The sequence below is a fragment of the Lissotriton vulgaris genome, unplaced genomic scaffold, assembly GCF_964263255.1.
Source record: "Lissotriton vulgaris unplaced genomic scaffold, aLisVul1.2 SCAFFOLD_285, whole genome shotgun sequence".
Classification (NCBI taxonomy): domain Eukaryota; kingdom Metazoa; phylum Chordata; class Amphibia; order Caudata; family Salamandridae; genus Lissotriton; species Lissotriton vulgaris.
In genome coordinates, this window is record NW_028246414.1 from 1277512 (window position 1) to 1292284 (window position 14773).

The 14773-nt window shown below is 44.4% G+C and overlaps 1 protein-coding gene across 2 annotated transcripts in view; it reads left to right on the plus strand.

The window, feature by feature from the left end:
• The window catches only part of LOC147665960 (copine-5), a 1339740-nt gene that overhangs the window by 1068254 nt on the left and 256713 nt on the right, over positions 1-14773 (plus strand). For both annotated transcript variants that reach the window (XM_086949376.1, XM_086949377.1), the window contains 2 exons: positions 1734-1837; positions 13952-14056. In XM_086949376.1, the coding sequence (XP_086805502.1) occupies positions 1734-1837; positions 13952-14056 (209 nt within the window). The remainder of the gene's footprint in view (positions 1-1733; positions 1838-13951; positions 14057-14773) is intronic.

Here is a 14773-nt window from a genome sequence, read left to right on the forward strand (position 1 = left end):
GTTGGTTCTTCATTCTTAATAAGAACACAGGTATCTTATTTCTACCTATAGGACTGTTATAACTTGTCAACATTTCAATGTGCACAAATAGCAAGAATTAATTGTGCCATAATGCATACTTTAACAAAAGATCGACTAATCACTGAACAGTATCACTATAATTCGTCTATTTAAAGAGTCTATATGTGTCTTAAATTGATGTTCAGTGATTGATGTGTTATAGTAACATTACATGTCTTAAGATGGCGCCCATGTTTGTGACCAAACAACGTTACAAATGAACTAGGAGTGCAGTTTCTATGTCAATGACCTGCTTGGCGCGAAACTTAATTGACATGGTTGTATATATTGTGTTATTTCATTCTGTCATTTGTCAGTGAGCAAGGGCACGGGCGTGCCCGAAACACGTCTGATGACAGCTTTTCAACCACACGATGAATTGAAATAAATATTTGGATACCTTACCTCGCCTCAGCGTGCTGATTCCTGGTCTGTGTGCCTTTCTGTGCAGCTAAGCACTGGTGTAGGCGGGCTGGATACACACACATATATATATATATATATATATATGTATATATATATATATATATATATATAGAGAGAGAGAGAGAGAGAGAGAGAGAGAGAAGGAGAGAGAGGGTTCCACTTACCTAATTATTAATATATGCTTACAAGGCGTCATGTTGTGACTTAATGGAATATAAATTTGCACTTTATAACATTTCCTTTGTGGTGGTCCGTTCCTGATGGTGAAGCGGCGTGGAGGTTCGTGTTTGCTCACAGAAGGACTTAAGGACTTGGTTCCCATATATATATATATATATATATATATATATATATATATATATATATATATATATATATATATATATATATATATATATATATATATATATATATATATATATATATAGAGAGAGAGGGTTTCACTTACCTAATATATTAATATATGCTTACAATTTTTCAGAAAAGGCATGCATGGTAATGGTATATGCATGGTAAAGACTTGCATGGTAAAGGCAATGCGTGACAAATGCATTCAGTGGTAAATGATGCATATTAAAAACATTGCGAGGTACATTATGTGTTGTAAAGGCTGTTTCCCTACTGTAAGTGATGGTGTCCTTTCCTCTACAGGGTGCAAATCCACACACAAAGTATTTCCCTTCTGTGCCAATGACTATTATGGCAGTATACTTTTTGAGACCAAATAATATTTGTGCTTTTAGCCATTTTCTTTTCTTTTTTTTTTTTACTGATGAGGATCATTCACCTTCTCTACTAATAAAGTCTTGGGGAAAAAATGACAAAGTAAAACAGGCTTAGACAAAACAAAAAGACTAACAGCCAACACCAAATCAATTGTTGTTCCCAATGCTTGTTTTCATCCAGTGCAGAACCCCCATAAAATGTTATTCCAATGACCGTTGGTACCCTCGCTGGGGCATAGAGACAAATGTACTCCCTCCAACAGTTAACATCAGCATTCCAGGTAGGGTGATTGTCTACTTGTCCACACGTTCTCAGACCAGTCCATGTGTCGATCGCTTCTCCCATATCTCTTATGCTCCTGCTGGAACCCAGCTTCACACACCCTCATGCCCTCCTTCATTGCTGGTCTAAATCTCCTCCCTCCTTTAACATTTATTTTTGACTCTTTGTTCCTATGTTCTTAGACCTGTGCTGACCATGTCTAGCTTTCTCATACCACTGGTTTCCTTTGAATTCCCCAGGATGTTGCAACCATGCAGTTCTGTGCCAACAAGCTGGACAAGAAAGATTTCTTTGGGAAGTCGGATCCTTTCATGGTGTTCTACAGAAGCAATGAAGACGGAACGTAAGTAGGTTAACTTCAGAAAGTCCTGGAGCCCTCTATGATACTTGGAGAAAGGGGCAAGCAAAAAAGACCAGAGATCTCATAAAGAGATGAAGGGAGAAATAGAAAGACAAAAGGTTTATAGAAAGAGGGAATGTGGCTCAGGCGGAGAAAAGCAGTGCACAGGGAGGGGAGTGCAACATTATTGAATATAAGAAAGAGATACCAATTGAACAGGGCAGTGAGCTAAGTATGATGGGTAGAAAATGACCAGGGATAGAACTGAAAAGGGACGCTGGGCTGAGAAGAGCTGTAGAGGAGAAGATGAAAGAAGGAAAAAACATAAGTGACACTATGAAAAGTGACAAAAGAAGCAAAGGAGCAACATGGGACAAAGGACTTAGGGGTGGGATGGAAGATATTTTGTTAATATGGCAATAAAGGAGCTATGCGTAGAAGAACTTTTGGAGAAGCGGCAGATAGAGAAACAAAGTTGAAGGGATAAAAAGTGTGGTTAATGGAGATGCAGGAAAAAGATTGTATGAAAAAGTGAAAGATAAAAACACCAAAAGAACCTAAGAAATAACTTAAACGTGGACGAGAACCAATCAGCTGAACACAGGAAAATATTTTTTTAGAATTCCTCCTTCACATCAAGAGTAAAATAGTAAGTAAAAGAAAGTATTATATGCCTTGCCCAGCTGCCTGGACTCATCTCATATTAGTGCCAAGTAATTGCCAAGAGAGGCCACTTTAAAAGTGTGTTATGTACCTCAGAATAAAATAAATGGGCACCTACACTAACCTAGACCCAAAAGAAACACCTTCTGTATTGTTAATCTCAGAGTAATAAACGAACCGAAATGGTGCTCCCATTAGATATAGCCCACATTCACTAAGTTTCACTAGCAAAATAGGCAAACACTTTTCAGCCATACAATAAGCACAGCCAACTGTGTGCCACCCTCCTACAACACACAAGCTATAGTGCGTTGACCTCCGCATAATCACTGCGTGCCTGCAAAGATGTAGGTCTGGGACACACCACAGTTGATGCTTTAGCCTGCATCCCGGGCAGGACTGTGCAGTAGATACAATATACTAGCGTGGCATGAGCTACAAAGCAGGGAAACACAAATTATTCAAAATGCAGAATTGCAATAGTATCCTTAGGGCACTACGGAAGTAAACTTTACTTGACCTTAAAACGACTTTTTCAATATTGGATCTGTTTTACTGATAGCTGTCAATCAAACAATTAGCAGGTGGTAGCTCTGTGTAGAGGTTCCTTCAAAGTATAGATAGTATAGATATTCCAAAGCAGCAAGTCCGCACTGTATACATCCACCCTGTGCCTAGCGAGGCATGGGTAAGAACATAACAAGCATTTGCAATGCAATTGGTCTCCCCTTTGGGACCTTATATGTATTTTGCCACGCAGCATTTTATCCTGAGTGCGGCAACATCTACTGTTTGCATATTTTTTTCAGGCATGCCCCTGTGTCATTTAGACAGTGGTGCTGCTGGGGCAGCAGGTCTGCCCTGTGAGGAAAAGGTGTAACCCAGCCTTCCACATTTCTGCACAGTTGGCAGGATATCCAACAAACCCAGACAAAAATGACACTAGGCCAATATTCTGTACTGAAAGTGGTGTGCAGAAGGCGCTGTCAGTAGTGGCGTCCTCATTGCCGCTAGCTCAGAAAGCACATCATGTTGGTGGTCACCTCATTCATCATGAGGAAGATCAGGTGGCTCCATGTCACAGTGTTACCACGTTTCCTGCTCTGACTCACGTTTCCATTGAACAAATTGTGTTTTGGGGAGGATAGTCCAGTTGTTCAGTTTTAAAACTTTTTAGCTCCTTCGCTTGAGCCGGTATAATATATGAACACCCAGAGCTAGAAATGTTGGCTACCAGTGAGCTTTAGCCATCGCAAGCAAAACATGAATGGGAAAGTATCACTGGATTAGGTTGTCATGACACTATTTGTAATTTGTAATTTGTAACTGTGTTTTGTATCGTGCCAACTCACCTACAGGTCTCAAAGCGCTACTGAACAAGTACAGCAACAAAGAAGAAAAAGAATATAGAGGTGTCTGATCTGGTAGCCGACTATTGAGATGGGAATGCGTCTTTGAAGAGTAAGGTTTTCAGGGACTTCCTAAAAAGGAGGAGATTAGGTTCTCTGCGAAGCGCCTCCGGTAGCTTATTCCAGATGGTCGGAGCCTGAACTGAAAAAGATCTGCCTCCTTTTGTTGTTAACTTGAAACGTGGACAGGATAGCAGAAAAGATCCGGATGATCGCAAGGCGCGCTTAGGTTCGTATATCTCAAGCCTTTCTTTTATGTAGGCTGGCGCCTGTCCGTGGATTGCTTTGTGGCAGATACACATGCTCTTAAATTCTACTATCTGCGTCATGGGCAACCAATGTAGCCTATAGAGCAGGGGGGAGGCATGAGTCCTCCTCGGCAGTCCAAAAATCAAACGTGCTGCGTCGTTCAGGATAACCTGAAGACGGTTGATGGAGTTTTTTGGAAGGCTGAGGTACAGCGCGTTGCCGTAGTCTATTCGAGACACTATAGTGGCGGAGACAATAGTTCGCAGCATGTTTCTCGAGAGCAGGGGGGCGAGTTTGCGTAGTTGCCTGATCAGGTTGGTACAGGAACCAACTACAGCGGATACTTGGTTGACCATCGAGAGTTCCTGGTCAATTTTCATCCCAAGACTCTTGACACTACGGCACGGTTTTGGGGTGGGTCCTAGTTCTTGTGGCCAAAATAAATCATTCCAGGGGGAAGTAGAGGTTGAGACTACGAGCACTTCAGTTTTATCTGGATTGATTTTCAGCAAATTGGACGACATCCAATTCACTGTAAATCGTAGTATGTCTTGGGCCAAAGACTGAGCCGATGGTGTATCATCGATACTCAGCAGCAGCTGCGTATCGTCGGCATAGTTAAAGACTTTACAATTCATGTTTGCCAGGGACTCTATCAATGGTTGTAAGTACAGGTTGAATAAGAGCGGAGAGAGTGCTGATCCCTGCGGGACTCCACAGGCTAAAATGCCCTCGTCTGAGACCTGGTCTGCCAACTGGATCTTCTGCGTCCTTCCTGTCAGGAAAGCTGTTAGCCATTTGAGGGCTTGCTCTCCTATCCCAAACCTAGCCAGTCTGTCCAGGAGCAGTGCATGGCTGACGGTATCAAACGCCGCTGAAAGATCTAATAAAATCAGGGCGCTTGGCTTTTTACCGTCAGCCATGCATCTTAGCTCATCTAGTACTGACAGCATTACTAGTTCCGTGCTATGGTGGGCACGGAAACCAGCTTGCCGCTCCTGGAGGAGGTGGTGAGATTCCAGGAGGGATGACAGAGATTTTAATACATGCTGTTCTAGTACCTTTGACAGAAATGGCAGCTGGGAGATTGGCCTGTAGTTCTTCAGGCTAGTTGGATCTGCTCCAGGCTTTTTTATCAGGGGTCTGACGCGTGCCTCTTTGAAGGTAGATGGTAGTGTTCCAGTGGCTAATGAAGTGTTTAGAAGATCTAAGATTTGGTCTTCTAGAATCGGCATTGCTAGCCGAAGGATGTCGGGCGGGCAGGGATCAGCGAGGGAGCCTGATTTAGTGGATGATACAAGTTGTCTCAGAATGGTTGAGTCAATTTCGGGAAAGCTGGTGAAGACAGGGATTGAAGAACATGGAGGAGGCGGTTGATCGATATAAGAGACTGGGTTGTCCTTCTTGATATCGGACAAGATGGTCGCTACTTTTTCGAGGAAGTAGCCTTGAAAGGTATCGCAGTCGATCTGGATATCTGCCTTTTCCTCCTTCTTACTCAGCTCTTTCAGGATTTGAAAGGTCTCTCTCTGGATGTTAGTAGCATTATTAATGCGTGTCTCATAGTAATCCTTTTTAGCTGATGTAATAAGCTTTTTATATGATTGAAACAATGATCTATATGATTCCCTGTCAGTATCCATTTTAGATTTCCTCCAGCATCTTTCGAGGTAGCGAAGTTTTCTTTTTTGTTCACGTAAACCTTCGGTGAACCAGGGGGCTCCTTTCTCTGCACCTTTTACTTTTTGTGTTTTTTCAGGAGCTAGCTCATCGATTGATTGCCTAAGGGTAGTTATTATCGCATCATACTTTGAGTCTAGGTCTGTGCTATCAGAGAAGGTGGTAAGATCCTGTTTGTATTTGGGCAAGACTTTGGTTAGGGTTTCTGAATTCACTTTCTTCCATTGGCGCACTTTTTTTGTTTTTAGCGGTAATTTGGCCTGGTAGATATTTTGCGGTAGGTCGTATAAGATAAGGTGGTGATCCGACCAGATACAAGGTGAAATACTTGTGATGATCGCTTTTGGTGTCGAGGTCCAAATGAGATCTAAGATATGGCCTTTTATATGAGTTGGAGCTTCCACAAGTTCTGTCAGTCCAAGGGCGGTCATGGTGGTCTGTAAAGTCTGGACGGATGAGTTTTGATCACTTTTATCCCAATGGACATTAAAGTCACCCGTTACCAGAATGTTTTTATAACGTGTACATAGATCTGATATGATGGGAATGAAGAGATCATTGAACATGGGGGTACTTTGAGGTGGGCAGTATACTGTTAAGATAATAAGACAGGAGTTGTTCGAGGTAATTTTTATCCCCAGTAGGTCAACGGTGTTTATGGTCTCTGCTAAGATTTTGGTTACCATAAGTTGCCTTTTAAAGATCGTTGCTACACCCCCACCACGGGCCCCCTCTGGTCGATTATGCCAGATCATATCATACCCGCTGGGAAGGGCGGCGATGATATCCGGAGAAGAGGCATCACTCAACCATGTTTCGGTGAGTGTTAGGATATCGATAGTCTTGTCCTGTAAGAGGGTGAAGATTTCCAAGTGGTGTTTCTGCAATGACCTGGTGTTGAGGGTGGCTAGCTTTATGGGGGTTAAGCGGCTTAAGTTCTTACGGCTAGGGGTGTGCAAGATATGATTTTCCTTAAGGGTGGCACATATAGCAGGAGATAGAGTATACCTGTCAGATTTCAGAGTTAGGAGATCTGCTGAGGAGTAGCAGGTGCGCGTGCCAGAGTCCCTAAGCCCTAGGCCCGGTCGTGCGCGGACGGGCGCAGACGGGCAGGACTCTGGCACGACTCCGGCGCGTCCGCTGGTCGCGTCCGCTGCGCGGAGCCATTATTGCCTGTTTTTATAGTGCTTGTCTATGGCCTCCCCAACCCAGCCCGACCCAAGATGGCCGCCAAAAACCGGCGCCCAGCCCTCGGCGTCAACACTCAGCCGAGGGTGGGACCGGAGCTAAAGGGAGGGGGTGAAAGATGATTTTTAAAGCGCTGCTAAGCGCTGGGGGGTCTCTACACACTGCTTTAGCCTGGATATTAAAATTAGGAAGCACAAGTGTCCAGCGAGTAAAATCACGAAAATACAATTATAAATTCAGAAAAGGCAAGAGACCTCCCGGCTTCCGCCTCAGGAGGGGAAAGGTGTGTGCAAATGTCAGAATTACCGCTTTCCTGGTAACTGGCGCCTTTTATAGCGCTTGTCTACGAGATGGCAAGAGATTTTTGTGTTTGCATTGCTCTTTTTGTGGTACCCAATGCTGTAGAAGCATTCGTGAGTGTGCTCTTCAAGCTGGTGATGAGTGCACGGTTTGTAGAACTGAGTAACAGGAAACAGATGGGCTTTACAGCCGGCATCAGAAATAGGCAGACAAAAATGGTAACCTCCTCCAACAACTCTACGGGGGAAGAGAGTCCACATGAGATCTTTGAACACTAGCAGTGACTCTTTTGGAGCGCTTTTGAGTCCCGCAGCAGATGTAGGAGTAATAATACCAAAATGCAGTTCTATGTTACGCTTGGTGACATGACAACTGTTAACATACAAACTTGTTACTCCATAGCGCTGTTAATAGCTGCCATATGATATACTCAGCTTTCACTACTTACTTTAGCAACTTTAGAAGGATGACAGGCTGTGTTTCCCCATCAACCCTGCTGTTTTTACACAGCGCTTCACAGCAAATGCATTAACCAGCTGAGGTATCTCAAGCACCACCACATACGTGGAACGCATAATTTGTGAGTATGTTAACTTTTTTGTCTTGCACTTATAAATGCCACCTGGTTACTGAGGGGTATGCATGTATGTCTGCAGCTCTCTGAAAAGGATGGCCCAGCGTGGCCTGTTAGATTTTGGTTTTCCTTTTTTTCACTGGTGGAATTCTCGGCAATTAACATGGCTTTAGGCAAAATAATGCAACAGAACCACTTGTGACCTCTGCAGCAGCCCAGCTGAAAAAACACAGTGCAAGCTGCAGACTCTTTTGTCAGAGAGCCTATTGGGTCTTGTCAATGCTCCTTAAATCCATTTGTATTAATGTACTATATGCGCAGTGGCCCTAAACTATTCTGTTTGGCATAAAGGAGCTTAAAATTGGATGTCAAAACCACTGATATGATTTCTGAAAGTAGACAAAGTGAAAACTTTGCGAAGGGCTTCTCATTGAACCCACCCTATCCTTTCCGAGAGCCAAGGTGTTTTACCTTAACACCCTCATCTTTTCCACTTGGGAAAATTGCAGATTCTATCAGTTTTAAATTCAGCCTGCTGATATGAAATGCCTCCTGTAATCAATTGTTTGAATCTTAGACTACTGTGAGGGTCTGCAGAATACCCAGCATTTTACCCAACAACGAGTTAGATGCTCCAAGAATGTTGTAATCAGGGCTTGTATGAGTAGAATGCGCTTGTGGTCCGCTTCCTCTAAAATGGTTAATCTGAAATGATGCCGAATTAAACTTCCTGGCTCAGTAATTGTGTGGTTACAGCACTCATGTTGCTGGCGAAGGGAATAGCCATCATGTTTGGAAGGATCTCTGAAAGCACAAAAAAGGGAAGGAAAAAACGCAAATGTTATTCAATTGCTCCGAATGCGTACTGTGGTTTAGTACCATTAAATGCATTACATTACTGTAAAAGAGTGCAGGGCTTCTTCTTTATTTGTAAATCCAAGCGCAGCCATTAACTTAGAGTGCACCTATTTCACTTTTCGGTGCAAGTTTTGTTTCTCTTCCAGTCCACGAGAAAAAGCTGCTCAAGCAAGTAAAGAGGCCAAGGGATGTTTCAAGCAAAGGTGATGCTGGAGATAACAGCGCGACCAGCGGAGGGACATTACTTACGTTTAATAAATGTGTGCTTGAGGGTGCTCCACACAAGCCACAGGAAGTGATCTTACGCAAATTCTGCCAAATTAGAAGGCAGCAAAGCAGAGTGATTAAGCTGTGAACAAATGGTGAGTGTGGGCGGGATAGAAGCCCCTTTTGAGTATTTTTTTAAACACAAGAGGTTGTCGCCGTAGTGACAGCACATGCGCGCTCCCTGTAGGCTCAACCTAAAAAAGAATATGTGATGTAACAACGCCATCAAAATGATTGTGTAATGTTACATCGCAGTTTTTACAACACAAGTCGTTACAATGACTTGCGCTGGAGAGCGCTGGACTTAGGAATAGTATGATTTACTATTCCAACACCAGTCTACGTACAGTAGGAAAGGTTTTGGAATAGTAAACCTTACTATTCCTTAGGTTGAGCGGCATCCAGCGCAAGTCGATGTAACGACTTGCGTTGTAACGGCTACGTTGGAACTGCATCGCGGTGTGCTCACCGCAGCGTAAAGGATGTTTCCCCCTAAAAAAGGGGCACAAGGTTCCAGATTGCAAACTAAACACGTTGAACAGCTCTTCCCTTTTTGTGGGTCCCTATCACGGTTTCTGTTTCTGTACTGTGCCAGTGCAGAAGGGATATGTGCCCATCTTTTTTGGCATCCTAAACACAGACATATATCCGAGTTAATGCACGTCTTGTTGACAGCAGAGTAATGAAACACAGGGCCGTAATTGCCCCTTTTGTTTCCGAGCTCTGCTGTTAGAAACATCATGCACTAACTCGGAGATACTTCGAGTTAATGTATGCATTGAAGACGGTCAAAGAAGCACACAGACCCCTACTACGCTGCATGGAGCAGAAGACAGCATCATCATGTGGCCTCTGGAAGTGTCTCATAAAAAAGAGGCTGCCTCCTGATAATGCACATGGTACTCTACGTGGTAAGGAGACTGTGTTTTCAAATTAGCAGTACTGTATGCTCTTGTTCAGTGCATTGTAAATAAAGTCAGTGGCACTCACGAGTGGCGCTGAGAGAAACCACAAAAAACGGAATTATATCACCTGGTCAAACCTGCTGATGTTTATCAGCAAAAAATACCTGGTAAATACCGGCAAATGCAGATTTTGGTGCAGTAAGTAACAAAATCTGCATGTTAACCCCCAAAAACTTGCGAAACGAGGTCGTTATTGTAATTGTTAAATACCAAACACCATGGTGTCATTTTTATCTTGTGAAATGATTGTCACATCTGGTACCGACCAGTTCTCAGAGAGGGCAAAAGAGAGGCCTTCATACCGTCACTGAAAGGTTAACAGTCTTTCTGACAAGCTGACATCGTTACAAGCAAGTATTTTTTGTGTATGCCCTAGCCGATGAATATTCTGAAATGTTACTCAGCCAGCCTCTGAATTATCAGAAATCGCCCTGAGATAGCCTATGAATACTCAGAAACCACACTGAGGCAGACTATGAATGAACACAAAACATGCTGGGGTAACCTACGATTACTCGGAAACCCCACTGAGGCAGCCTACGAATACTGGAAAACCACACTGAGGTAGCCTACAACAAATCAGAAGCCACACTGAAGTAGAATACGAATATTCAGAAACCATGCTGAAGCAACTTACGAATACTCAGAGACCACACTGAGGTATCCTACGACAACTCAGAAACCACACTGAAGTAGCCTACAAATAGTCAGAAACCACACTGAGGCAGCCTACAAATAATCTGGAAACACGCTGAGGCAGCCTACGAATACTCGAAAACCACACTGAGGTGGCCTACGACAACTCAGAAACCACATTGAAGTAACCTACGAATACTGAAAAACCACACTGAGGCATCCTACGAATAATCAGTACACACGCTGAGGCAACCTACGAATACTCGAAAACCACACTGAGGTAGCCTATGACAACTCAGAAACCACACTGAAGTAGCCTACGAATAGTCAGAAACCACACTGAGGCAGCCTACAAATAATCTGAAAACACGCTGAGGCAGCCTACGAATACTCGAAAACCACACTGAGGTGGCCTACGACAACTCAGAAACCACATTGAAGTAACCTACGAATACTGAAAAACCACACTGAGTCATCCTACGAATAATCAGTACACACACTGAAGCAACCTACGAATACTCGAAAACCACACTGAGGTAGCCTATGACAACTCAGAAACCACACTGAAGTAGCCTATGAATAGTCAGAAACCACACTGAGGCAGCCTACAAATAATCTGGAAACACGCGGAGGCAGCCTACGAATACTCGAAAACCACACTGAGGTGGCCTACGACAACTCAGAAACCACATTGAAGTAACCTACGAATACTGAAAAACCACACTGAGGCATCCTACGAATAATCAGTACACACGCTGAGGCAACCTACGAATACTCGAAAACCACACTGAGGTAGCCTATGACAACTCAGAAACCACACTGAAGTAGCCTACGAATAGTCAGAAACCACACTGAGGCAGCCTACAAATAATCAGAAAACACGCTGAGGCAGCCTACGAATACTCGAAAACCACACTGAGGTGGCCTACGACAACTCAGAAACCACATTGAAGTAACCTACGAATACTGAAAAACCACACGGAGGCAGCCTACGAATAATCAGAAACCACACTGAATCAGCCTAAAAATAATCAGAAAACACACTGAGGCAGCCTATGAATACTCGACAACCACACTGAGGTAGCCTACGACAGCTCAGAAACCACACTGAAGTAGCCTACGAATACTCAGAATCCACACTGAGGCAGCCTACGAATAATCAGAACACACAGAGGCAGCCTACGAATACTCGAAATCCACACTGATGTAGGCTACGACAACTCAGAAACCACACTGACGTAGAATAGGAATACTCAGAAACCACACTGAGGCAGCCTACGAATACTCAGAAGCCACACTGAGGCAGCCTACGAATACTCAGAAACCACACTGAATCAGCCTAAGAATACTCAGACACCACACTAAGGCAGTCAATGAATATTCAGAAAGCACAATGAGCCACCCTACAAATACTAAGAAACCACAAGAGGCAGATTACGAATACTCAGAAACCGCACTGAAACAGCCTACGAATAATCAGAAACCACACTGAAGCAGCCTGAGCATACTCAGGAACCATACTGAGGCAGCCTGAGCATACTCAGGAGCCATACTGAGGCAGCCTACGAATACTCGGAAACCAAACTGAGACCGACTATGAATACTCGGAAACCACACTGAGACCAACTATGAATACTCCGAAACCACACTGAGGCAGTCTACAAATGCTCAGAAACCACATTGAGGTAGGCTACAAATAATCAGAGACCACACTGAGGCAGCCTAGAAATACTGAGAAACCACACAGAGGCAGCCTACGAATACTGAGAAAACGCACTGAGGCAGGCCACGAATGCTCAGAAACCACATGGAGGCAGACTATGAATACTCGGAAACCACGCTGAAGCAGCGTACTCATACTCAGAAACCACACTGAGGCAGCCTATGAATAAACAGGTCTCACCCTGTGCCAACCTCTGAATAAAGAGATCGCAAACTATGCCATCATCCAAGCTAGCAAATCCCACACGTGCCAGTCTGTGAATAATCACAAACCACACTATGCATCCCATGAATAAGCCTCAATCACTCTATGGCAGCCTCCAAATAATGAGAAACCACACTGTGGTGGCCTCAGAATATACAAATCCTCACCGAAATTCTCGATAAGCAGATATCACACCCTGCAAGTTGCCAAATAGGCAAATCTAGCACTGTACCACCCTGAATAAACAATCCCACTTGATGACAACTTCAGAATAAGCACATGCCACACTGTAACCATCTCTAAATATTAATCCGTAAACTGTGCCAATTTCCGAATAGCAGATCCCAGAGTTTTTTCCTACAAATAAGCAAGTCCTACACTTTGACAGATTCCACATACACAGCTCCCACACAGTGCTGGCCTCGGGTTAAACACACTGTACCTTTATCATTTTCATAATACTCACACCTCATACTGCCAGCATTTGAATCAATGCAGCCCAACCCCTGGTAGCCTCAGATTAATCACATTCCACACTGGTTGAGTCTGAGAGTAAGCATATTCCACACTGGTTGAGTCTGAGAGTAAGCATATTCCACACTGGTTGAGTCTCAGAGTAAGCACATTCCACACTGGTTGAGTCTCAGTCAGCACAATCTGCTTTATGCCAGCTTCAGTATATGCACTCTGCCACAAAGTATCAAGATCACAATAAGCATGCCCAATGGCGGATCTCCTTGAGAGGAGAGACAACATGAGACGAAGATTCAATTCTCCTGAGGAAAGGAGACGTTTCAAGACCAGCAGAGGTCTGCACAGGTAAACGCGATGGGGCGCGCAGGGCATGGCGCGGCACGGGGGTAGGCGACAGACGACGGAATAGGTATAATTAAATAAATAAATAATACCTATTCTGTCATCTGTCGGCTTCCCCCTGCCGCACCCTGCCGGGCCCCACTGCGGTTATCTGTGTCAGCCACCGCTGAGCAAGACCACCCTTCGGCGATGAGAAGCAGCGGGCATAATTTCATACTCCTTTTACTTACCTCATGCCCTACTATGCGGAATAATGAGTTCAAACCTATACAATGACAATGACAATCTTCTATCAGCCCTCTTGCTTAGAATACTTGTTTTCTCACTTTCTCCCACATACCCCTTGTTTCTAGACACAAAGATAGGGGGAAGCTGGGGACCAGGCTGGGCTGTGTGAGAAGTGCAGGCAGTAGATGGGCAGACTGGAGACACCTGGCAGCCCCTGTCTCCTGTCAGACTAGATGTTTTTGCTAATCCCCCACGTCTGAGCCTGCCATGCTAATGCCTTGTTTGTTGATCAATGCTGTTGATTCATGTTTGGAAATTAGCCATGTTTGTTTTATGATGGGTATTTGTTTTTTCAAGGTTTACAATCTGTCACAAAACAGAAGTGGTGAAGAACACACTGAACCCAGTCTGGCAGTCCTTCTGCATCCCCGTGCGAGCCTTGTGCAACGGGGACTATGACAGGTAGGAGCTCAGTCAAGGCCCAGCTTGTGGGAGCATCAGGGATGACGTGGTGTGCCTGCGGGTTCCATACTTTTGACTGATGTTTGCCCGCTTAACAGGAAAACAAGCACCAATTGCTGATAACCGAGTGTAAATTAAGTGCATGATAAACACCAGAAGTTCTCCCTTGACGCCACATGAGACTCCTCAGCGGCAGACTTAGCCCCAAATAGGAGACCACTGTGGTCAAACCCGTGCAGGTGCTCTCTAGACGTCCATGACCACTAGTCTCCACCCCTTGCAGGTGCTCTCTAGAAGTCCATGTACACTTGTCTCCACCCCTTGCAGGTGCTCTCTAGAAGTCCATGAGCAATTGTGTCCACCCCTTGCAGGTGCTCTCTAGAAGCCCATCAGCACTTGTCTCCACCCCTTGCAGGTGCTCTCTAGAAGTCCATGAGCACTTGTCTCACCCCTTGCAGGTGCTCTCTAGAAGTCCATGAGCACCTGTCTCCACCCCTTGCAGGTGCTCTCTAGAAGTCCATGTGCACCTGTCTCCATCCCTTGCAGGTGCTCTCTAGAAGTCCATGACCCCTTGCAGGTGCTCTCTAGAAGTCCATGAGCACTTGTCTCCACCCCATGCAAGTGTCCTCCAGAAGTCCATGAGCACTTGTCTCCACCTCATGCAAGTGTCCTCCAGAAGTCCATGAGCACTTGTCTCCACCCCATGCAAGTGTCCTC